Source organism: Saimiri boliviensis, chromosome 14 (assembly GCF_048565385.1).
Source record: "Saimiri boliviensis isolate mSaiBol1 chromosome 14, mSaiBol1.pri, whole genome shotgun sequence".
Taxonomy (NCBI): Eukaryota; Metazoa; Chordata; class Mammalia; order Primates; family Cebidae; genus Saimiri; species Saimiri boliviensis.
In genome coordinates this window covers 41,859,870-41,885,251 of record NC_133462.1, presented here as the reverse complement: position 1 = coordinate 41,885,251, position 25,382 = coordinate 41,859,870, and the positions used below count along the sequence as shown (strand labels likewise).

Below are 25,382 nucleotides of genomic sequence, written 5' to 3'. Positions count from 1 at the left end.
CCTGGCTGGGATCAATTGGGTAGGGAAGTAGGCGTGGTCATGGCCAGCTGGAGCGGTTTGGGGGCGTGGCCAGGGCTGGTGGTTGGGCGTGGCCAGGGCTGATTGGGGCTGGGTTGGGGCGTGACCAGGGCTGGTGGAGTGGGGCGGGCATGGGCAATGCCAGGGCTGATTAGCGGTGGCCGGAACTGAGCCCAGGCCTGCTCACCTCCTGTTTGCCCTTCATCCGACACACTTTTATGTCGCTGGGGTTAGATCTCCAGGTCAGCTTCTGCAGACAGAGAGAGCTGGTGAGGGGGCACCCGGTCCCAGCAGCCCTAAGTGCCCCTGCTGTGCAGGGCCGAGTCACCCAGCTCCCCGGGGCAGTGTCGCGTCCCCCTGGGCCTGCCCCTCCACTCCCACCTGGACCCTTTCCTCACCCTCTGGTATCGCAACTCCGTGGACGTGGGGGGCTCCAGCTCCACCCGGTAGAGGTTGTCCCTGGGGGAGGGGCATAGTTAGTGAGACACCGGAGCTCCGCTACCCTGCCCCATTCCATCCTTCCCACTACCAATGTGGTGTGCACGGTGGGGGGGGGGCACGCAGGGACAAGTCAACGTCTCTGACACGAGCAACTCCAAGGCCGACCACAGCCCTCCTAAGGGCCCCAGCACCCTTCACACCCTGCCCTCCACCTCCTGCCCCACGCGCCCCACAGACTGCCCCCAACACCAAGACCCATGGCTTTAGGTCAGGTGTCCCACTTGGCCCTTCCCAGGCGCCTACCAGCCTCTTCCCCTCACCCCCATGCCGAGGAAGCTGCCCTGGTCAATGTCATTGGTGACCTCGTATGGTTAAAGCCAGTGGTCACTTCTTCATCCTCCTCATCCTCTCCAAAGCATCTGATCTGTCCCAGAAGCTCATCCCTAGAAGCCCGGTGACCTCACACTCATTTCTCCCCTCCACAGCTTCCACGTGGTCCAGCCTCATCATTCTGCCCTCCACAGCTTCCACCTGGACAGCCCAGTCCCGTCCACCCTGGTCCCCTGGCTTCCACTCTTGCTCCCCCCACCGTCTAGCCTCCCAGAAGCAGCCACCAGAAGACGCGTGTGAGCACCTGAGTCCGGTCCAGGCCTTCCTCTACCTATAACCTTCCGTGGCTCTCACCTTCCTCCAATTCAAAGCCTAAGGCCTCCCAATGGCCCACCAGGCCCTGCACGACCTGCCCCGCCCCCTCCCGCCCCTCCCCTCCTCTCTCTGTCCCCCTCGCTCATTCTGCACCAGTCACCCAGGCCTCCTCGCTGTCCCAAGCAATACCTGTCCCCAATGAATAGCGTTCTATTGACCCGCAGGACTCGTTGGATGTTGAGGTCTTCAGCACCTTCTGCGGGGGTCAGGCGTCCGGGCCCGCTGCCCACAAACACTGGATAGTGGTTCAGGTCTGAGGGAGGGAGTGGAGAGGGGTGTGAGCCCGGGCTGGGGTGAGGAGGGGGTGCCTGAGGTCATGCCCTTTCTAGGGGTGGCTCTTGTCGTGGTTGAGTCCCCAAATGAGGGCAGCGGACCCAACTGGGAACCCAGACCTTCCCACGGGACTCCCCCCGCCCAGGACACCCCCGTACTCACAGTCCCTGGGGGCCACGCTGAGTGGCGGCGGCTCCTCGGGAAAGAGGCCGTGGGCGCCCCCCAGTAGCAGCAGCAGAAGCAGCAGGGCCCGGCGGGGAGCGGACGCTCGCGGGGTCTGCATGGCGAAGGGTCAGGCGGCAGGAGGTGATGCCTGTGGACGAGGGGGCGGCGAGGTGAGCTACCTGCAGTCCCGCTCGCGGCCAGAAGAAGGCGCGCGAGAGCCGCAGCCGCTCCTTCAAATCCCAGAAAAATTCCCCACGGAGATAATAATGAACAACAATAATAATGCCAATAATAATACACAGCACTGATTTAATCATCAGAACTACTTTATGGCCACGTGTGCGTGAAAGCCCAGGAAACGACTTCAAACAAAAATGCATTCGGTAATTAAAAACTAATAATAATAATTATAATAATAGGTACAGTATCCTAAAACATACATTTAAAAATTCAATCTCAAAATACATGCATAAGAATTCTTAAAATTAAAACACAGAAATATCAAACTCAAAGGCTAAAAAAAAAGTCAAAGGCTCTTGGAATCTTATAAGCCACAAGCTGGCTGGGTGCAGTGGCTCATGCCTGTAATCCCAACACTTTGGGAGACCGAGGTGGGAGGATCACCCAAGGTCAGGAGTTCAAGACCAGTCTGCCTAACACAGCGAAACCCTGTCTCTACGAAAAATGCAAAAATTAGCCAGGCATCGTGGCATGCGCCTATAATTCCAGCTACTGGGGTGGCTGAGACGGGAGAATCCCTTGAACCCAAGAGGCAGAGGTTGCAGTGAGCCGAGATCACTCCACTGCACTCCCGCCTGGGCAACAGAGTGAGACTCCATCCAAAAAGAAAAAAAGTCACAAGCCGGGAATGACGGTACTACAGAACTACAGAATATTCCCACAGAATATTCGGGCCTCTGCGACCCTGGTAGCTCTGATGTCCTTCCCAGGTACAGCCCTGTCATCGTCCCGTTGCATACCTCCAAGACAGGCACCTCACTACCTCTCAAGGGGACCTGCTTCCCACTCCCATTCAAGGTAACTTTGCAGAAACTTCCAGGTGTCTGGAGTGGAGACCCTCTCCCACCCAGGTAATGAAATGTAAGCAGAATTCACCCTCTGAACCCCTTGCCCTCCATGTCTGAAGGTCCCAGTTCAGGGGACCTCCTACCAGAAAGGGGTACAGTCCAGGTCCCGGAGCCTCGAATGAGCAGCTCAGCAGCCTTGTCCTTCTGGGAACTCTTGGGCAAGTTCCATGCCCATTTTCCTCTCTGAGCAGCTGGGGTACCCCCCAAGCCCTGCCCTGGCCTTGTGGCTCAGGGACTCTGAGACCCAGGAGGTGACAGTGATTGGGGAAGATCGGCCCTGGAGCGCCTGCCTCCTCCAAAAACAGGAAGACCTTGCGTAGAGCAGCAGAGCTTCCTCTCCGCGACCCTGAGCTTCCAGGATTTGTGACTCAGCGAACGCCCGGATTCCACGTGTGTTCAGGGCACGACCCTGTTTCCGTAAGAGTTTCCTTCCCTGGCTCCTCCCCTGCTCTACAACCTCCTGTGGCTCCCAAGGACTTCTGAGTCCAGGCCCCAGCCTTTCCCTGCGATTCAAGGCCCCTGACCTCGGACCCCGCTGCAGCCTACCCTCCCCTGATGCCACTGGCCCGTCTAGTCCCCTAACCCAGAACCTCCTTAAGAGTCCTGTCTGCCCTGTGCCTTTAAAAAAAACAAAACAACAACAACAAAAAAAAACGCCAGGCATGGTGGCTCATGCCTGTAATCCCGGCACTTTGGAAAGCCGAGGCAGGTGGATCACGAGGTCAGGAGTTCAAGACCAGACTGGCCAAGATGGTAAAAACCCGTCTCTACTAAAAACACACAAATTAACTGGGCGTGGTGGTGGGCACCTGTAATCCCAGCTACTTGGGAGGCTGAGGTGGGAGAATCACTTGAACCCAGGAGGTAGAGGATGCAGTGAGCAGAGATGGCGCCACTGTACTCCAGCCTGGGTGACGGATCCAGACTCCATCTCAAAAAAAAAAAAAAAAAAAAAAAAAAACATGGTTAGGCCGGGCACGATGGCTCATGCCTCTAATCCAAGCACTTTGGGAGGCCGAGGTGGGCAGATTGAGGTCATGAGATCAGGGCCAGTCTGGCCAACATGGTGTGCTGGTGACATCAAGAATGTGGAGCATGACCAACTCAATATACCTCTGACGGCTATATGAGCAAACAGTGAACTGGCCGCTGTCTGGCAAACTGTGTCTGCCGCCAGGAGTGTTGAGGACAGTCACGCTCCAGGCCCCGGGCTCCTGGAGGTTATGTACCTGAACATCTGGAATCTGTCGGACAAGGGAAGCAGTACCTATGATAAATCAGGTAGCTGACCCACAGCTGCCGCCTCCTCCCTCGTGCCTGTAATCCCGGCACTTTGGGAGGCTGAGGAGGGTGGATTGCCTGAGCTCAGGAGTTCAAGACCAGCCCGGGCAACACAGTGAAACCCTGTCTCTACTAAAATACAAAAAATTAGCCGGGCGTGGTGGCATGCACCTGTAGTCCCAGCTATTCGGGAGGCTGAGGCAGGAGGATTGTAAGAATCCCGGCAGAGGTTGCCGTGAGCCGAGATCGCGCCACTGCACTCCAGAGTGAGACTCCGTCTCAAAAAAAATAAATAAAATCAAATTTTAAAAATAAATGTGAAGGGCTGTGAAAGCTCAGGGTCTTTCACAAGCCCAGGTTGAGGCAATGCTCCTGCCTCACTCTCCCGAGTAGCCAGGATTACAGGCACCTGCCGCCACGTCCAGCTAATTTTTGTATTTTTTTTTTTTTTTTTTTTTTTTGAGACGGAGTTTCGCTCTTGTTACCCAGGCTGGAGTGCAATGGCGCGATCTCGGCTCACCGCAACCTCCGCCTCCTGGGTTCAGGCAATTCTCCTGCCTCAGCCTCCTGAGTAGCTGGGATTACAGGCACGCACCACCACGCCCAGCTAGTTTTTTGTATTTTTAGTAGAGACGGGGTTTCACCATGTTGACCAGGATGGTCTCGATCTCTTGACCTTGTGATCCACCCGCCTCAGCCTCCCAAAGTGCTGGGATTACAGGCTTGAGCCACCGCGCCCGGCTTAATTTTTGTATTTTTAGTAGAGACGAGGTTTCGCCATGTTGGCCAGGCTGGTCTCAAACTCCTGACCTCGCGAGCCACCCACCTCAGCCTCCCAAAGTCTTGGGGTTACAGGTGTGAGCCACTGCACCCAGCCAAACCTCTTGTCTTTGTCTTTCATTCCACATTTGTCCTCCTTTGTTGATGAGATTAACTACGGTAATGGTGAAACCCCACCTCTACTAAAAATACACACACACACACACACAAATTAGCTGGGCGTGGTAGCGTGCGCCTGTAATTCCAGCCACTCAGGAGGCTGAGGCAGGGGAGTTGCTTGAACCAGGGAGGTGGAGTTTGCAGTGAGCTGAGATTGCACCACTGCACTCCATTCTGGGCAACAGAGTGAGACTCTGTCTCAAAAAAAAAAAAAAAAAAAAAGAAAAAAGAAAGAGAAAAATGGTTAAAATATATGTAACATAAAATTTGCCATCTTAACCAATTTCTTTTTATTATTATTATTATTATTATTTGTTATTATTTTTTTTTTTTTGAGACGGAGTTTCGCTCTTGTTACCCAGGCTGGAGTGCAATGGCGCGATCTCGGCTCACCGCAACCTCCGCCTCCTGGGTTCAGGCAATTCTCCTGCCTCAGCCTCCTGAGTAGCTGGGATTACAGGCACGCGCCAACATGCCCAGCTAATTTTTTGTATTTTTAGTAGAGACGGGGTTTCACCATGTTGACCAGGATGGTCTCGATCTCTCGACCTCGTGATCCACCCGCCTCGGCCTCCCAAAGTGCTGGGATTACAGGCTTGAGCCACCGCGCCCGGGCTCTTTTTATTTTTATTATTATTGTTATTATTTTTTGAGACAGAGTCTTGCTCTGTTGCCCAGGCTGGAGTACAGAGGTGCCATCTTGGCTGACTGTAGCTTCTGCCTCCAGGATTCAAGCAATTCTCAGCCTCCCAAGTAGCTGGGATTTCAAGTGCCTGCAACCACACCCAGCTAATTTTTGTATTTTCAGTAGAGACAGGTTTTGCCATGTTGGCCAGGCTGGTCTCAAACTCCTGACCTCAGGTGATCTGCCTGCCTCGACCTCCCAAAGGGCTGGGATCACAGTTGTGAGCCACCAAGCCTGGCTCTTAAACTTTTTTTTTTTTTTTTTTTTTTTTTTGCGGGGGGCGTGGATGGAGTCTTGCTCTGTTGCCAGGCTGGTGTACAGTGGCGTGATCTCGGCTGACTGCAACCTCCACCTCCCAGATTCAAGTGATTCTCCTGCCTCAGCCGCCTGAGTAGCTGGGTCTACAGGCGCGCGCCACCGTGCCCAGCTGATTTTTTGTATTTTTAGTAGAGATGGAGTTTTCACCATGTTACCAGGATGGTATCCATCTCCTGATCTCATGATCAACCCACCTCAGCCTCCCAAAGTGTTGGGATTATAGGCGTGAGCCACCAAGGCCGGCCTCTCTTAACTTTTTTTTTTTTTTTTGAGGTGGAGTTTCACTCTTGGTGCCCAGGCTGGAGCACAATGCCACAATCTCCACTCACCACAACCTCCACCTCCCAGGTTCAAGCAGATTCTCCTGCTTCAGCCTCCAGAGTAGCTGGGATTACAGGCATGTGCTACCATGCTCAGCTAATTTTTGTATTTTTAATAGAGACAGGGTTTCTCCATGTTGGCCAGGCTGGTCTCGAACTCACGACCTCAGGTGATCCACCCGCCTCAGCCTCCCAAAGTGCTGGGATTACAGGTAAGAGCCACCGCGTCCGGCCTCTTAACCATTTTTAAGTGCACACAGGTCACTGGCATTAAGAACTTCCTATGTTACTATTACTAAATCTTTTTTTTTTTTTTTTGAGACGGAGTTTCGCTCGTTACACAGGCTGGAGTGCAATGGCGCGATCTCAGCTCACCGCAACCTCCGCCTCCTGGGTTCAGGCAATTCTCCTGCCTCAGCCTCCTGCGTAGCTGGGATTACAGGCACGCACCACCATGCCCAGCTAATTTTTTGTATTTTTAGTAGAGATGGGGTTTCACCATGTTGACCAGGATGGTCTTGATCTCTCGACCTCGTGATCCACCCGCCTCGGCCTCCCAAAGTGCTGGGATTACAGGTGTGAGCCACCACGCCCGGCCACTATTACTAAATCTTCTAAGAAAAAAAAAAAGAATACCCACATAATTGTGCGACCATCAGCATCATCATCTCCAGAACTTTCTCATCCTCCCAAACTGAAACTCTGTCCCCATGAAACACTCATTCCTCACTCTCCTCCCCAGCCCCCGGCACCTCTCTTCCTATGGTCTGTCTCTGAACCTGATGACTCTAGTTACTTCCCAGGAGTAGGATCACACAGTCTCCTTTCGTGTCTGGCTTCTCTCCCTGAGCGTGATTGCCTCAAGATGCGTCCACGCTGTGACCCGTGTCAAGACTTCCTTCCTTTTTTTGTTTTTGAGATGGAGGCTTGCCACAAAGTGGCCTGATCTCAGCTCACTGCAACCTCTGCCTCCCGGGCTCAAGCGGTTCTCCTGCCTCAGCCTCCCGAGTAGCCAGGATCACAGGTGAGCGCCACCACGCCCAGCTAATTTTTGTATTTTTTAGTAGAGACAGGGTTTCACCATGGTCTCGATCTCTTGAACTTGTGATCCTCCCAAAGTGCTGGGATTACAGGCATCAGCCACCATGCCTGGCCATTTTTTTTATTTTTTGGTATTTTTAGTAGAGGTAGAGTTTTGCCATGTTGATCAGGCTGGTCTTGATTTCCTGGCCTCAAGCAATCCACCCACTTTGGCTTCCCAAAGTGCTGGGATTACAGGCATGAGCCACCGCTCCCGGCCTCCTGCCATTATTATTATTTTGAGATGGGGTCTCGCTCTGTTGCCAGGCTGGAGTGCAATGGCACGATCTCGGCTCACTACAACCTCTGCCTCCCGAGTTCAAGCAATTCTTCTGCCTCAGCCTCCAGAGTAGCTGGGACTACAGGCGCGCGCCACCATGCCCGGCTAATTTTTTTGTATTTTTTAGTAGAGACAGGGTTTCACCATTTGGCCAGGCTGGCCTCGAACTCCTGACCTCAAATGATCCACCCATCTCAGCCTCCCAAAGTGCTGGGATTACACATGTGAGCCACTGTCCCCGGCCTCATCTTGTGTTTTATTGGAATCATATGTAACTCTAGAAACTCTTTCAACGTGTTTAAGGAGGCAGGGTCTGGCTCTGTCGCCCACGCTGGAGCACAGTGGCGCAGTCACCACTCACTGCAGCCTCGAACTCCCACGCTCCAGCCATCCTCTTTCCTCAGCCTCCCAAGTAGCTGGGACCATAGGTGTGCATCACCATGCCTGGCTTTTTTGGGGGGGTGGGGGTGCGTGGGGACAAAGTCTCGCTCTGTCGCCCAGGCTGGAGTGCAGTGTATGATCTCGGCTCACTGTAACCTCTGCCTCCCAGGTTCAAGTGATTCTTGTGTCTCAGTCTCTTGAGAAGCTGGGATCTTGTGCGCTGCCATGCCCGGTTAATTCTTAAATTTTGTGAAACGCTTTGGGAGGCTAAGGCAAGAGAACTGCTTGAGTTCAGGAGTTTGAGACCAGCCTGGGCAACACAGTGAGACCCTTCCGCTCTGCCCAGTCTCGACAGAAAATAAAAAATGAGCCAGGCATGGGGAGACATGCCTGTAGTTGCAGCTACTTGAGAGGCTGATGCAGGAGGATCACTTGAGCCCAGGGGTTCAAGAATGCAATGAGTTACCATCAGGCCACTGTACTCCAGCCCGGGCGACCCAGTGAGACCCTGTCCCAAAAAATAAAAATAAAAAAATAGCAAAAACAACAAAACCCTAGGGAACACAAAGCACTTGTTAGGTGCCAGGGATTGTCCTAAATACTTAAATTAATTCATTTAATCTTCAGAACATCCCCAAGGGGTGAGTGCTCTTTTTTATTTTTATTTTATTCTATTTTAATTCATTCATTAATTTTTTTGAGACAGAGTCTCGCCCTGTCGCCAGGTGCCAGCCTGGAGTGCAGTGGCGCAATCTCGGCTCCCTGCAACTTCCGCCTTCTGGTTTCAAGCAATTCTCCTGCCTCAGCCTCCCAGGTAGCTGGGATTACAGGCGTGCGCCACCACGCCCAGCTAATTTTTATATTTTAGTAGAGACGGGGTTTCACTATGTTGGCCAGGATGGTCTTGATCTCTTGACCTCGTGATCCACCCACCTCGGCCTCCCAAAGTGCTGGGATTACAGGCGTGAGCCACCACGCCCGGTTTTATTTTTGTTTTTTGAGACAGAATCTCGCTCTGTCACACAGGCTGGAGTGCAGTGGCATGATCTCGGCTCACTGCAACCTCAGCTTCCCGGTTCAAGAAATTCTCCTGCCTCAGACTCTCGAGTAGCTGTGACTACAGGTGCCCACCAGCATGCCCAGCTAATTTTCGTTTTTTTTTTTTTTTTGAGACGGAGTTTCACTCTTGTTACCCAGGCTGGAGTGCGATGGCTCGATCTCGGCTCACCGCAGCCTCCGCCTCCTGGGTTCAGGCAATTCTCCTGTCTCAGCCTCCTGAGTAGCTGGGATTACAGGCATGCACCACCATGCCCAGCTAATTTTTTGTATTTTTTTAGTAGAGACGGGGTTTCACCATGTTGACCAGGATGGTCTCGATCTCTTGACCTCGTGATCCACCCGCCTCGGCCTCCCAAAGTGCTGGGATTACAGGCTTGAGCCACAGCGCCCGGCCTAATTTTTGTATTTTTAGTAGAAATGGCATTTCGCCATGTTGCCTAGGCTGGTCTCGAACTCCTGGCCTCAAGTGATCCACTCTTGTCAGCCTCCCAAAGTGCTGGGATTAGAGGCATGAGCCCCCGTGCCTGGCCTGGTGAGTTCTCTTAATAGGCCTCTTAACCAGACAATCTGAGGAACAGAAAGGTAAAGTCATTTGCTTAAAGTCAGGGCTCAGTGGAGCCCACACTAGCTTCTGCTCCATTAATTTTACTTATTTTGATAATAACACCGAACTGAACCCCGAACGTTTATTCCGGGGTGTCCAGGCCACTTCACAACCCACCCTGTCTACCTGGCCTCAGTTTACTCCCTCGATCCGGGGTTATCGGAGGCCAGTGCACCTCCCCCTACCCCCGAGCCCATCTGCTTCTCGCCATGAAACTCGAGGAGCCTCTGCCAGCAGCCGCTCGGCGCCTGCCTGCCTGCGGGGACCTGGCCCCCCCACCTGCTGGGCTTCGGCTGCCGGACACCTGGCCGCAGGGAGCCACCAGGCTGCCGGGTGCATCCTGTGGCGTGCGGGCTTCTCCGGGACACCCATGCACACGTGTCTGGGCGCCCCTGGGGGTTGGGGGAGCTCCCACCTGCCACCCCAGGGACTTGCATGCACGATGTGGGGGCGCGTTGTGGGGTTGAGGGGCCAGAAAGTAGCAGCTCCCTCCAGGAGGCCCCCGGCTGTCACTCCAGCTCTGCAAACACGAGCCCACTGCGCAGATGTGGAAACTGAGGCTCGGGGATGGAAACGTCCTCGGGGACCCCCGAGTTCTGCTCCTCTTCCTGGGAACTCTGTCCTCTGGTGGCCCCCCATGCCCCATGCCCGCTGCCCTCCCTTCCACCTTTCCGCCCTGCCCTGTGCCCTCCTCAACCGCCAGGTCTCTCCCTCTTTCTTTTTTTTTTTTTTTTTTTTTTTTTTTTGAGACGGAGTTTCGCTCTTGTTACCCAGGCTGGAGTGCAATGGCGCGATCTCGGCTCACCGCAACCTCCGCCTCCTGGGTTCAGGCAATTCTCCTGCCTCAGCCTCCTGAGTAGCTGGGATTACAGGCACGCGCCACCATGCCCAGCTAATTTTTTGTATTTATAGTAGAGACGGGGTTTCACTATGTTGACCGGGATAGTCTCGATCTCTCGACCTCGTGATCCACCCGCCTCGGCCTCCCAAAGTGCTGGGATTACAGGCTTGAGCCACCGCGCCCGGCCCAGGTCTCCCTCTTTCTTTTCCCTTCACCCATGCACCTCTTGGGCAGCCTGGTCCACTCCTGGGGCTCTCCACCCCATTCATTTGTCCCTGATGAAACCCACAGTCCTGACTCTAGCCGGGCCTCCCCCAGCTCCGGGTTCAGGACACAGCTGCCCCTCAGCCTCTCCAGGCACGGGGCTCGTGAAGTCTCACCCTCAGCCACGCGGGGTGCCCTTCTTCCCCAGCCCCACCCGCCGCTGTAGCTGCTGTCGCCCCGCCATGGGTCTGAATTTCCTTGGGGAACTCTCCCCACACCTGCTGTCCTCCAGGCCGGCGTGTCTGGGCTGTTCTTGGCCCCTGAGGCTTCAGCAGAAGTTTTAGGATCTGCTTGTGAGTTTCAAGACAAACCACGAAAAAAAACAAAAACCCTAACAGGGTTCTCGCTGGGGTGGCGCTGAGGCTACTGATGCGATCAGGGTGAACGGATGGCAGATGTACCCCAAACGCTGCTCTTGCGTCCTCTGTCTCAGCTGCTGATGGCTTAGGCCACACCTGGGGCTCATCCCCCGGCTCCCCCTCCACACCCCATCCCACCAGCCTCACAGCCAGGGCTAGCCACTCCTGTGGCCTCTGCCTTCGAGTATATGCAGAACTGTCACCGCTTCCCGTCCATACCCTGGCCACTGGCATCCCACCTGCCTGGCACAGCCCAGCCCAGCCCAGTCCCCTCTGCCCTGGTCCCCAGGCTGTCCTCCCCGAACCAGCCACCAGAGGGCGCCTCTGAGCACCGCAGTCAGGTCTCCCTCCTCTGCCCTTAGCTCTCCATGGCTCCCACTCACCTCCGGGTCAAAGCTGGAGTCTTCCCTGCAGCCCACAAGGCCCTGCACGATTTGCCTCACCCCCTGTCTACCCTCCCCTCCTCCCTCTCTCCCACTCCTCACTCGGCTCCAGCCACACCAGCCTCCTTGCCGTTCCTCCAACAGGCCAGGCATGGTCCTGCCCCAGGACCTTTGCACAGGCTGTGCCCTGTGCCAGGAACACTCTTCCCCCAGATACACACACAGCTCACTTCCTCACTTCAGGTCACCTAAGAGAGGCTCCCCACCCTGGCCTTCCTGGAACCCAGACGCCTCTGCCTCCCCATGTAATGCTGTCCTCTTCCTCCCCCATCACACTCAGGCCCCCTGTGCTGCTGCCGTGGGCATCACTGTCAGAAATGCAGAATCCCAGGCCCAGGCCCGCTCACCCAGGCCTGCACCTGAGCAAGATCTTGGAAGGACCCATGTGCACTGCAAAGTCTGAGAGGCGCAGCTTCACGTGTGGATCCCCAAATGAAACAATCCCTGGAGCTGGGCGCGGTGGCTCAGCCTGTCATCCCAGCACCCTGGGAAGCCGAGGTGGGTGGATCACGAGGTCAAGAGTTCGAGACCAGCCGGGCCAACATGGTGAAACCTCGTCTCTACTGAAAACACAAAAATTAGCTGGGCGTGGTGGCGTGCACCTGTAATCCCAGCTACTTGGGAGGCTGAGGCAGGAGAATTGCTTGAACCCGGGAGGCGGAGGTTACAGTGAACCGAGATCTCGACACTGCACTCTAGCCTGGGTGACAGAGTGAGACATCGTCTCAAAAAACATAATAATAATCAATAAAAGTTAAAAATTCATTGCTTGCTGTACGTGAATGGATGAAGCATCAGCATTGGGAGGTGAACTCTGGTCTGCCCTCTCAGCTCTGCTGGTGTTCCCCACGCCCTCTGCAACATGCACACGGGCTCACATGCATGTGTGCTCCGTCCATGCATGGCTGTGGGTCTATGTGTCCACGGCACGGCACGGCGTCTCTGTGTCCACACAGGCACAGCTGTCCACACATGTGGCTGTCCCCAGGCCTGTGTGTCCAAGCGTGCACACGCAAAGGCCAGAAAGTGGCTTCCTAGACTGCACCCACCATTCATGACTTTCTGGCCGTCAAACCCTTCCTGAAGACCTCCAGTGAGTTGGGTGGCTTACGCCTGTAATCCCAGCGCTTTGGGAGGCTGAGGCGGGTGGAACGCCTGAGGTCAGGAGTTCGAGACCAGCCTGGCCAACATGGTGAAACCCCGCCTCTATTTAAAATACAAAAATTAGCTGGGCATGGTGGTGGGCTCCTGTAATCCCAGCTATTTGGGAGGCCGAGGCAGGAGAATCACTTGAGCCAGGATCGCGCCATTGCAGTCCAGGCTGGGCGACAGAGTGAGACTCTGTTTCAGGGAAAAAAAAAAAAAAAAAAAGACCCCAGTGAACCAGGGTCACCATCTACAAGCCGACCTGCCCCGCCCTGCTCAGCCCAGTCTCAACAGCTGATTGGGGAAACTGAGGCCCAGAGAGACATCGGCAGCTGAAGAAGCCCCAGAAGAAGCGCTTTGGCTCCAGAAGCGCACAGCCCAGCTTCAAACCCCGGCTCTGCCTCAGCTGTGAGACTGCACACAGTCACTTCCCTTCTCTAGGCCTCAGTTTCCCCATTTGTACACTGTGGGTGATTTAAAAAATCACTCTGGCCCTCAATGTTCAAGGACACCTCCCGCCCTGGGAATGACTGGAACCTTCTCCTTGCCCTCAGCTACCTGTGTGCCTTTCCAGTCCCTCCCTCCAGACCTTGGCTCAGACTGTCCCCTCTGTGGGGGGACCTTTGTGACCTTCTCAAGGCCCAGCCGCCCTCCCAACCCCCCAGACATAGTAACCTCACTCCGTCCTCAAAGCCCTACAGCTGACTCCTGCTCAACAGTCAAGGACATGCATGCATGTCCCCTCCTCCAGGAAGCCTTCTCTGACTGCCCTGGCTGGGCCTCAGTTTCCCCGGGCTCCCCCAGCCACAACCACTCCCAACACATCTTCACTCAACCGCCAACCTGACAGCAACTGTGCCCAGCTTTGCCTCCCTGTACCCCAAATTGGAAGTCATCCACTTCCTCATCGGATTAGTAAATATTGGGCACCACCTGTATACCAGACGGCTGTGTTTCAGGCATGGGGACACAGCCGTGACTGAGACAGCTGCAGAGCCCTGCCCTTATGGGGCTCCCAGTCCCGTGGGGAGACAGGGTACACCACACACACTACCCAATATTGACGCTCGATAGCCTTCTGACAATAATGAGCATGGCCATGAAAACGTGAGGAATGACCATGGGAGGGGAGATTTGAGCCGAGCCCTGAGGGGCGAGGGGGGGACCCCGGGACAAGGTGGGGAAGGTGCTCCAGGGAGAGGGAACCTCAGAGGAAAAAGCATGGAGACTGGAACCACTAGAGGAAGACACGGAAGGTCCAGGTGGACGGAGGGGCTGGCGTGTCACAGAAGGGACTCCTGGGGCTCCCCGCTTCAGTGAGACAAGACACTCAGCCTCGCTTCTTGTTTGTTTTTAAGCGCAGGGTCTTGCTCTGCCGCCCAGGCTGAGGACAGTGGCGCCGTCACAGCTCACTGCAGCCTCAACCTCCCTGGCTCAAGCAATCCTCCTGTCTCAGCCTCCTGAGTAAGCTGGGACCACAGGCGTGCGTCACCACGCCCAGCTCACTTCTGTACTTTTTGTAGAGACGGGGTTTCGCTCTGTTGGCCAGGCTGGTCTCGAACTCTTGGCCTCAAGTGATTCTGCCACCTCGGCCTCCCAAATTGCTGAGATTACAGGCGTGAGCCACAGTGCCCTGCCAGCCTCTTATTTTTTCTTGCCCATAAAATAAAGACATTAGTAGCCGGGCGCGGTGGCTCAAGCCTGTAATCCCAGCACTTTGGGAGGCTGAGGCGGGTGGATCACGAGGTCGAGAGATCGAGACCATCCTGGTCAACACGGTGAAACCCTGTCTCTACTAAAAATACAGAAAATTAGCTGGGCATGGTGGCGCGTGCCTGTAATCCCAGCTACTCGGGAGGCTGAGGCAGGAGAATTGCCTGAACCCAGGAGGCGGAGGTTGCGTTGAGCCGAGATCGCGCCATTGCACTCCAGCCTGGGTAACAAGAGCGAAACTCCGTCTCAAAAAAATAAAATAAAATAAAATAAAATAAAATAAAAAAGACATTAGCTCAGGGCCTGGCACACAGGCATTCACTTTAGGTTAAAGGACGTTGCTGGCCTTGCTGTGTGACCTTAGGCCAGCTACACACCCTCTCTGGGCCCCTCTGTTCCAAAAGAAAAGACAGCGATCCCGGGCAGGCTTGGAGCCTCCGTTTCTCCATCTGCCACAGCACAAGGGACGGGGGTGGGGTGTCTCTCTGCAGTTCCATACAAGGAGCTCCCGATCTGCCCAGCCGCCCCAGGATTCCGGCTACGGGGCCAGCGTCCCCAGGGGGATCTAATAACCTGGCCCCGGCAGCCGGGCCCCACTGCCGTCCAGGTCTGGTTACGGGCTCTGCTTACAGCTGCCCCTCCAGCTGCCTCGGCCGCCCCCGTCGCAGCCCAGCCGGGCTCTGGGGCTGTCTAGGAACTTGGCAAGAAGGTCGGAGGAAGTCCCTGGGGTCCGGGCATGAGGGGTGGGGGCAGAAGAGAGAGGCCCCGTGCCCTGCTCCTACTGGATGTCAGTTAACTGCTCCCTGCCCAGCCTGGGAGGCGGCTTGTGAACCTCCTCTCCCCTCTTCTTTTTTTCTGAGGCAGAGTCTCCATGCGTCGCCAGGCTGGAGTGCAGTGGCGCGATCTCGGCTCCCTGCAACCTCCACCTTCCAGGTTCAAGCGATTCTCCTGCCTCAGCCTCCCGAGTAGCTGGGACTACAGGCGTGCGCCACCACGCCCGGCTAACTTCTGTATTTTTAATACAGATGGGGTTTCATCATGTTGGCCAGGCTGGTCTCCAACTCCTGACCTCAGGTGATCCTCCCACCTCGGCCTCCGGAGATGCGAGGTTTACAGGCGTGAACCACTGTGCCCAGCCTAAGCCGCCGCGCCCAGCCTCCCCTCCACTATGGCCCTTCCTTCCTGAGTCCTCAGCTTTCAGAGCCTCAGTTTCCCCATCATCGAAATAAGCATGACAACCACCCCCATCGGCTTCTCAGGGGGGGTAACACATGAGAGGTGCTTAATTAACTGTCGTGGCTGCTGTGCCGACGTGGGTTAGGATCCTCCCGTCTCTGAACTTGTTTCCTCCTCAGAAAAATGAGGATGAGAATATCGGCTCTACAGGGGCGGGGGTCTGTCTCAGTTACTGCTGTGACCCCAGTACCCAGCATGGGGCCTGGCACACAATAGGTGCTCCACAAATGCCAGCCACGAACGTCCCAGGAAGAGCCCTCCCTCATAAAATAGTTGCAAGGAGGCAGAGGCCAGGCACGGTGGCTCACGCCTGTGATCCTAGCACTTTGGGAGGCCGAGGCAGGTGGATCACCTGAGGTCAGGAGTTCAAGACCAGCCTGGCCAACATGGTGAAACCCCGTTTCCACCAAAAATACAAAAGTTAGCCTGGCGTGGCGGCTGGCGCCTGTAGTCCCAGCTCCTCAGGAGGCTGAGGCAGGAGAATCGCTTGAACCTGGGAGGCGGAGGTTGCAGTGAGCTGAGATGGTGCCACTGCACTCCAGCCTGGGTGACAGAGCAAGACTCCAACCCATTTAAATAAAGAAAGAAAGAAAATAGTTGCAAGGATAGGTTCATTCCAGACTTCTTTAAACACCTACTATGCACTAATACGGGTGGAGTCTCAGTCATGCTCGCTAGGGGTCATGCGTGTCCAGGGCTTGGCACAGAGCCGGGCATGCAGGACCCACTCAATTAATGCCGAGTATCTCTTTTGCAGAGGATGGGACTCAGAACATTCAACTCACAGCAGGCCAGGAGAGCAGGGATTCAAGATCAGATTTGGGAAGACCACACCTACTATGTGCCATGCATTTCCCATGTAGGAACTCGCTTTCTGCCTGCATCAAGCCTCCGAGACCAGCACCCTCATCCCCATTTGCAGACGGAAAAACGGACGCACAGAGAGGTTAAGCCACTTTGCTGAGGTCACATAGCACATTCGGGTGCCATGGATGCAAAGGTGATCTTGCTTCTGGCATTTTTTTTTTTTTTTGAGACAGGGTCTCACTCTGTCACCTGGCGTGAAGTGGTGCGATCTCGGCTCACTGCAATCTCCACCTCCCAGTCCCAAATGATCCTCCTGACTCAGCCTTCCAAGGAGCTGGGACTACAGGTGTGCACCACCACACCCAGCTAATTTTTTGTAGAGAGGGGGTATGATGCCCAGGCTGGTCTTGAACTCTTGGGTTCAAGCAATCCTCCTGCCTCAGCCTCCTGAAGTGCTGGGATCACAGGGGTGAGCCGCTGCATGCGGCTGCGTCTTGCTGACATTTACCAAGCGCTCACAATGTGCTATTTGCCCATGCAAATAGCACACACCCTAAATTTTTTTTTTGAGACGGAGTCTCACTCTGTCGCCCAGGCTGGAATGCAATGGCGTGATCCTGGCTCCCTGCAACCTCCACCTCCCGGGTTCAAGTGATTCTCCTGCCTCAGCCTCCTGAGTAGCTGGGATTACAGGCACAGGCCACCACACCTGGCTAATTTTTGTATTTTTAATAGAGACGGGGTTTCACCATGTTGGCCAGGCTGGTCTCGAACTCCTGACCTCAAGTGATCCACCCGCCTCAGCCTCCCTCCCAAAGTGCTGAGATTACAGGCATGAGCCACCACGTCCAGCCAGCCGAAATATTTCACAGATAAGCACAGACCCAGAGAGAGGCTGTCCCTGTCCTCAGGCCACTCGGGAAGCCGGGGTGCGGGAGTCCAGGCAGAACCTTCACTGGGGACATGGATGTGTCTCGGGGGCTCCTGGCCCGGGTGGAGAGGGGGCTCCTGGGTAATTAATTTTAATCACTGTTTTGAAATTGGGCCACCAGGAGGCAGGTCGGAAACAGCAACTTGTAATTAGGAATGGGTGGGGGGGTTTGGGAGGAACATTCAGAGGAAATTAAAGTGTCATTTATACCCAGCGGGTAATTAAGGGGCTGGGCGGGGCGGTGGCTTGAGGGAGCTGGGGCTCCAAGGGAATCCAGGCTGGGGCATCGGGCACCCAGAGATTTCAAAGCAGTTTGGGGACGAACAGGTCCTGCTTTTCAAACCCAATTTGGAGGAAGTCCAGGGGGGGTGGGTCCTGTGCCTGGGACCCAGTTGTGGGGTTCAGAGGGGAATAAGGCTCTGCTGTAGGGACTCCACTTAGGGAGGACGAAGAAAGATGGCCCCTGCCTTTGGAGGCCTGATCTAGGGACAGAAAATGAGGAGCCTTCCCCTCCAACTTGGGGTTCTGGGTGCCCTTCCCCTCATTGATGAACTCCTCCCCCAGAATTCCTCCTGTCACTGCCCCTCCCCAGAAGCCGGGGGTCCCCAAGTGGCCACGACCAGTATGAGAGGCTGGAGGGGGCCCCTGCTGAGAGAAGTGGTATAGAATGGGGGTGGGGGGGGTCCCAGAGAGTGCCAAGTGCTGCTGGGAACGGAAGACCTGGCGAATGAACTTGAAGAAGACAAAGGCGGGAAATTGGTCCCAGGGGAAAGGCCCCCGGGGTCAGAGCGGACCACAAGTCCTGGTGAGTCAGGGCTCAGGAATGGTGGAGGGGCTGGCGGAGTGACATGGGCGCTGGGGGATGGGGCTTGAGAACTGTCAAGACTGTGAAGAACAGTGTTGGAGGGGAAGGGGCCCCGGGTTCGCTGGGTCACCCTGGAGAACCTGTCACCCCCATCTGTCCCTCATTTCTCCCCAGAGCCTGAGGCTCCAACCTTCCGAGAGACAGCGGCAAACACTTACGGGGCACCTACCCCGTGCTCCCAGCCCTGTCCCTCACTTAGCCCGGCAGGGTAGGTGAGAGGGGCTCTTCTGCCCATTCCACGGGTGGGAAGACTCGGGGACAGGGTGGACAAGCGATGGGCCCAAGCTGGCACAGCCCGCACATGGTCACGCCGGGATGTGAGCCCAGGCCCGGGGGTCCGGACCCCGCGCTCTTCACCACAGCATTGCCCTGCCCCAGAGAAAGGGGCCTTCGGCTTCTTCAAATCCATCGCAGCAAGTTCTGCGGGAGACTCCAAAAATCTGTCCCCAGCCACCCACGCTGTCCCCTTCTCTTACCCCAGCAATCATCACCAGCACCTGGTCCTCAGTTCCAGCCTCCTCCCTCGCCTGTCCTCCCCAAAGCTGCCACCAGAGGGAACCAAGAGTCAGGTCCGGTCCCTCCTCTGCCGGCAGTCCTCCATGGCTCCCACCTCCCTGGGGGTCACTGCCGCCCACAAGGCCCTGCAGGGCCTGCCCCGTCCCCTCCTCGCCCTCCCCTCCTCCCTCTCTCCCTGCTCCAGCCACTCCGGCCTCCTTGCTGTCCCTGCAACCTGCCGGGCGCGGTCCTGCCCCAGGGCCTTTGCACGGGCCATGCCCTCTGCCTGGAGAGCTGCTTCCCAAGGTCTCTGCATGACCATCTCCTTCTCATCTTCCAGGTCTCAGCTCAAATGTCGCCTCCTCAGAGACACCCTGCGTGACCACCTCAGTGAACACAGCCCCCGCCGCCGGAGAGCTGTTCTCAGCCACTTCCTGGATAACCGCCTTCAGGGCACTGACTACACCTGCTTTACCTTGTTCCTTTCTCTAGTGCCCCTCCCCCCCCCCATCCAGCTGGGAATTCGTCAAGGGCAGAACGCCGTCTGCCTTGGTCATTGCTGGGTCCACGGCACTGGCACATAATAGGTGCTCACTAAACATCGGTCCGCTCTCACAGCTCCAAATGAGATCGTGGCCAGAACCCCCAGGTTTCTGCTTTGCCAAGTTGTCCCTGTTTCTGGAGTCAGAAACCCAACAGAACTATAGCTGGCACTCTGCCCACGCCCTCTTGTTCAAATGGCCAACCCTAAGGGAGGCAGAATAGCAACCCCTGCTTTGCAGAAGGGGAAACTGAGGCTCAGAGGCGGGGAATGAATAAATGAGAGAAGAGCCTGATCCAATCTCAGTCTGATCCCAAAGTCAGTCTGATCCCAACGCCATGGCGGCCTCTAAGGCCGAGAATTCAGAATGGCTACGTCAGCTTTCCCTGGGGGGAAGTCCATGGGCTTCAGGGAAGGGAGGTTCTTCTGCAACCATCAGAAAACATGTGGCCGCCCTGGTGAACTCCTACATATCCATCCTGTCCCTAGCTACAATGCCCCTTCCCGGTACATCTTCCCTGATCCATGAGGCAGAGTACAGCTTTCCCTAGCCCCAGTTGCTCCCGCTGCCCTAGCCCTGAACCCACATAGCACAGGGGACAATGCTTGCCCCTGTTTCTCTTCCCCTGGCCTGGAAGCCCCTCCAACTAGATACCAGAGTTAAGTTTACCTCTCTGGGGGATCCCAGCATCCCCCAGCACAGGGCACAGCACATGGAGGCCACTGGCTGCATTTGTTGACTGACTGATTGACCTGATTGCCTGGAACCAGGGCCACCTGAGAACCCACACTCCTCCGGGGGGCTCCTGTATTGGGGAAGTTCTCTCCTAGGTCAGCCCTTGGAAGGCTGGCTTAGCCAGACCAAGGTGCATCCTGGGAAATGTAGTCTAGAGTGGGCCTTACCTCCCAGTGGGGCCCTGGGGTGGCCACCTTTGGACACTGGGGCCAGATGGAGAAGTGGCATTGGGGGTGGCAAGTAGTGGGGCCCCATGTCACTGCCAAAGAGCCCTAAGGGTGGTCTCCAGCCTCCCAAGTCAAAGTCACTTACTTTCTTTTTTTTTTTTTTTTTGAGACGGAGTTTCGCTCTTGTTACCCAGGCTGGAGTGCAATGGCGCGATCTCGGCTCACCGCAACCTCCGCCTCCTGGGTTCAGGCAATTCTCCTGCCTCAGCCTCCTGAGTAGCTGGAATTACAGGCACGCGCCACCATGCCCAGCTAACGTTTTGTATTTTTAGCAGAGATGGGGTTTCACCTTGTTGACCAGGATGGTCTCGATCTCTTGACCTCGTGATCCACCCGCCTCGGCCTCCCAAAGTGCTGGGATTACAGGCTTGAGCCACCGCGCCCGGCCTTCTTTTTGTTTTTTTGAGACGGAGTCTCACGCTGTACCCCAGGCTGGAGTGTAGTGGCACGATCTCGGCTCACTGCAATCTCTGCCTCCTGGGTTCAAGCGATTCTCCTGCCTTAGCCTCTGAGTAGCTGGGATTACAGGTGCACGCCACCATACCCGGCTCATTTTCGTATTTTTAGTAGAGACAAGGTTTTGCCATGTTGGCCAGGCTGGTCTCGAACTCCTGAACTTAAGTGATCCTCCTGCCTCGACCTCCCAAATTACAGGCGTGAGCCACCGTGCCCGGCCCCAAGTCACTTTCTTACTTGTCCTAATGTGTGCCACTTCATCTGGATGTCCCTGGAGGAGAGGTGGGGAAGTACTGTGATAATGAAAGGCAACTGTGTGGTTTAAGGTCTGGGTTCCTCTGGCCACCCACCCGACCCCAGCACCACCATTCATGACGGTGAGGGTGTCTAAGACGAATGGTCTGTTCTGGGATAATTCAGCCAGAGAACATGGGGCTGGTGGCTGTGGCCTGAGTCTTGGGCTGCTTTGAGCCTCAGTTTCCCCACTGCTGCTACATGAAGACAGGGAGGGGAGGAAACGCACCACCATGGCCAAGACAAGGCCACAGCCCAACCGAACCCCAGCTGAGAACCTGCAGCCCCGTAAACACCTGAGAACCTCAGGACCCTGGCCTCTTAAACACGACAGCGGTTCAGAAAACCCACAGTACCTGGAAATTGAAAAAAAAAAAAAAAAAAAAACAATCCAGAAGGTCACTTGGGCCTGACCAGTATCAGGATTATTTCTCCAGGATTCTGGAAAGATGGCCGTCCAACCCTGCTGGCCTGCCTCCCAGGAGGGGCGGCTCACCACTCCTTCCAGCAGCACACCTGGTTTCCAGGAGCCTCTCTGCTCTTAGTCATCATTCCTCGAGATCAGAAACGTGACCTATGCACCCCCGCCCCCCGACCCTATAACCTTCCATGGCTCCCTATTGCCCTTGGGATAAAGTTCGCTCCCTGGCTTGGCATTCAAGGCTACTACCTACCTACCTCTCAGTCCTCTTAAAGAGTCCAGCCACTCAGAGCTCCTCTGACATACCTTGCCACAATGATCCTTGCTGTTCCCTCTGCCTGCAATGCCTGTCCCCTTCTCTGGGCTGAATCCCTCTCATCCTTCAAGCCCGGTGCCAGCACTCTCTCCTTGGGGCAGCCTTCCCCGCTCCAACCTGTCCTGACCACTTCCCTGGACGTTTCTCCCTCCAGTATCTCCCTTTCTGAGCCCACGTGACAGGGCCACGCCCAGGGTCAGCTCGGGACACCTTCTTTCCCAGGAGACGGGCAGTGACAGGTGACATCCTTCAGCCCCGGAGACCCAGCTCACCTGTCCCGCAGGCTGACGTCATGGTCACCTTTCCAAGGGCAGTTTGATTTCTATCTTCTAAGCCCAACCCTGATAACCCCAGCAAAGTCCAGCTGCCAGCCCGGCGTGGCCACTGCAGAGGTGACACACACTTCCAGCCCCTTCTATGCCCGTCGGACGGAGGCGAGGACTGAGGTCTCAGGGGGAAAGGACCCTCCTGGGGGGACTCGATACCTAGGCTTGGAGACAACTCGCCACCAAGCAGAGGAGGGGAGAGGGACCCTAAGATCCTGTGGGGGGCTCAGCCCCAGTGGAGTCTGGTGGGGGAACCAGAGGCAAATGGGGCCGGTACAGATCGAGACAGTCTCAGATGACCCCTCCCTGCCTCACCTCCCCCCGCTTCGGTCCAAAATCAAAGAGCATCTCTTTGGAAGACAGAAGCCCAGAGAACACTAGGCCACACAGCCAGGTCTCCTGTCAAAGCTCCAGGTCTGAATTCTGTACAGCCCAGAGTCAAAGGGAGGAAGGGAGGAGCCGGGCTTCAGGGCAGCCCTCCTCGAGCAGCTAGGATGCAGGGCAGCTCTTCGGTTTCAGCGGCCTCCTTGGGCCTCAGTTTCCCCACCTGCTCTTGGCAATGGGCTGGTTCAGAGCAGACCAGAGGCTGATGCCAGACGGCCCACCTACCCAGTATCCGAGGCATCTCTGTGGATGGCAGTGACTCCCACACAACTTCCCAGAGAGTTTGAGACCCCCTCCCACGTGGGTCCCGACTCAGCCTTGGCCCCAGCACCCCCTCCACCGCCACTGCCTGGACTCTCCCTAGGTGGAGTTTAAGGCGATGGTGCAGGTAGATCCTGAAAACCGGTCTCTTGGGACGTGGGAGGGGGCTTGGGAGCAGGGGTCCTGAGTTTTGACTTTGGAGAGGGAATTTGGACCTTCTGACAAGCTGAAGGAATGCAGAAAAACAGAAATGCAGTTTTGCAAATGGGGCAGGGACCCCTTCAGTCATCACAGCCGGGAGTCCCTCCTCCCTCGGTAAACCCAAACCCAGACCCCCAAGGCCTCAGCGCACCCCAGTCACTCCAAGCCCCAGTTCCGCTGCAGTCTGGGGGTCAAAGATGACAACCTCAGGTAGAGGATGTCAAAGACCTCCGCAAGAGAGGGCCACACGGGGGCGGGGAGCGAGGATCTGAGAATCCCTCCCCCAACCCCAGGACTCCGGGGAAACGCTCCTGGCTCCAGCATTAACCCGGCCGGGGCAGAGGTGGAGGATCACGACGGCAGCGCCCCCTCTGGGAGGTGCCCCAAACTCTGGGGGCGCCCAGAGGCGGAGAGCAGGAGGCGGGGGGCACGTGACCCCCGCCCCGGGGACCAATCAGCGCCCGCGGGAGGGGGCCACACTCGGCGCCCCCCACCCATCCCGGCGCGCTTCAAGAGAGACGTTTTCTTTGTCCTTTTGTCAGCTCTTGGGGGGCCCCGAACCCCCAGGCCCCCACTGCAGCGGGGGGGATACGGGCCGGCCGGCCCTCCCCCGCAACACCACTGCGACCCCCGCCCCGCGGCCTGGACCCCGGCTCGTCCTGCTCTGGGCTGGACAGGAGGCCGGAGAGGACTCGGGCGCCCAAGGTGCGGCGGCCGGGCGCGAAGTGGGGCGGAGGGGCCTCTCCGTGCCGGGACCCCCACAGCAGCCCCGGGTCGCCTCGACTTGGCTCTCAGTTCCCCGCCCCCCAACGCCACCCCTCACCCTGGACCAACAGGCCCCCTGCCTGCCCCGAACCCCCCACCTGGGCCCCAATCCAGCTCCCCAGCGGGGGCAGCCGCGAGCCTCAGTATTGTGTCTCCTCCGGGCCCCCCCCCCAGGACAAAATCTCCACCCGCTGCGGAGCCGACAGAACCCCCAACCTAGCCGCACAGCCCCCAGTCAACAATCCCATTCCCCCCGTGGCGGTGCCATTAGGCACCCCCATAATGGAGCCTCAGGGAGCGCCCCAGGCCAAAATCCAGCCCCTCCAAAGCGATGCCACCGGTCCCCCACTGGACCCCTCCCTACGGCCAGCGACCCCCTCTCCAATCCGGTCCCCTCCCCAGTTGCATGGCTGAGAGATTCACCCCCCAACCCGCGTTCTAGCGCTCCCCAAACCCCCTCCCCGGCCCCAAATCCGTCTCCTCCCAGTGGCAGGGCCCGCAGGCCCCCCAATCCTAGCGCCCGACCCGGCCACCCCAGCCAGCCGTTCGGCCCCCCAGCTGCGTGCTGACGGACGCCCCCATCCCCGCGCCTCCCCCAGCCCCCTCCGCAGACGCCCCGGGGCGCTTACCTCGGAGCCGCGGCCGCCGCGAGTGCGCGGGCGGGAGGCGCGAGGGCGGGAGGGCGCGGGCTGGGGGGGTCCGTGCGCGCACCTGTCCCGGCCGGGGCGTTCAGCCCGGCATCCCCGGCTGGGGAGGGGGCTGGGGGCGCGCGCTCTCCCCACCCCCGGGCCCACGGGCTGCGCTGGGGGAGGGGGCTCAGCCCCGGCCCCCCGCGCGCTGGCGTCGGCTCCGGGGGGGGCGCTGCGCGGCGGCCGGACCGGGGGCGCGCCGCGGCCGCATCTCCTCCGCCCGCCCGGCCGCCGCTGCGACTCGCGGCTCTGCCACCTCCGCCCCCCCCTTTTCAGCAACCCCCCCCCCACCTCCCCAAAGCCGGGCTGGAGCCGCGCAAAACCCGGCCTGGAGCAACCGCGGCGCGGAGCGGAGGGCGGAGCCTGTGGGAGGCGTTTGGGTGGGTTGCGGTGGGGGGAGACCCAAGGGGGTCACCCTGCTTTGGTCCCGGTGGCGGGCTTATTAATTGAGCCACCCCAACTTCCTGTCCTGGTCCCCTCTATTCAAACTCGCATCCCCAGGATCCAGTCCCAATCACACCGGCCCATGGGTCAATGAGGCTGTCAGGACCCCTGCGGTCTGGGTGGCCACCTTCGTAGAGGAAATCGGTCCTTCAATCCACAAGCATTCCACTTAGCAACACTCACTTGACGCTTCAGGAAACTGAGGCACAGGGAGGTCTTGTCCAAGGTCACCCAGTTAGAGAGCCACGGGGGGATTCGAACCTGAGCAAACTGGCTGCAGAGATCTCGGCGGCTCACAGCTCCTGGACCTGTCCCTCTCTCGCCAGCGCCCAGTGGGGCCTGGCCCAGAAAGTTCTTCGATGACTGCAGATGCCCCCATGAATTTGAGACCCCAGGATAGAGCCTGGAGTTTTCAGAGACCTTCCTGTAACCTCCCCGGCCCTCTGAATGAATTCAGGACCACAGGGCCCCTCTCCGAGCCTCTGTGCACCTCTCTACCCAAAGTAGCTCCCCATGTGGATGTGACCCTGGCCATCTCCCGCACTGGACTGCGTCCTGTCCTGGTCGCTCTGGCCTCTCTCTAT

At 57.2% G+C, this 25,382-nt stretch overlaps 1 protein-coding gene across 2 annotated transcripts in view; it reads right to left on the bottom strand.

Moving 5' to 3' along the window:
• SEMA6B (semaphorin 6B) overlaps window positions 1–24,619 on the bottom strand; it is a 41,949-nt gene extending 17,330 nt beyond the window's left edge. Inside the window, exons 1-5 of one of the 2 annotated variants that reach the window (XM_039465618.2) lie at window positions 24,295–24,619; window positions 1,600–1,750; window positions 1,294–1,417; window positions 417–477; window positions 206–268 (exon numbers count right to left, since the gene is read on the bottom strand). In XM_039465618.2, coding sequence (XP_039321552.1) covers window positions 206–268; window positions 417–477; window positions 1,294–1,417; window positions 1,600–1,720 — 369 coding nt within the window. In that variant the 5' untranslated portion in view covers window positions 1,721–1,750; window positions 24,295–24,619. Of the gene's footprint in view, window positions 1–205; window positions 269–416; window positions 478–1,293; window positions 1,418–1,599; window positions 1,751–2,773; window positions 3,233–24,294 lie in introns of those variants that run through there. The other variant, XM_039465619.2, reaches the window with a different exon arrangement.
• Between the last annotated feature and the right edge of the window lie 763 nt (window positions 24,620–25,382).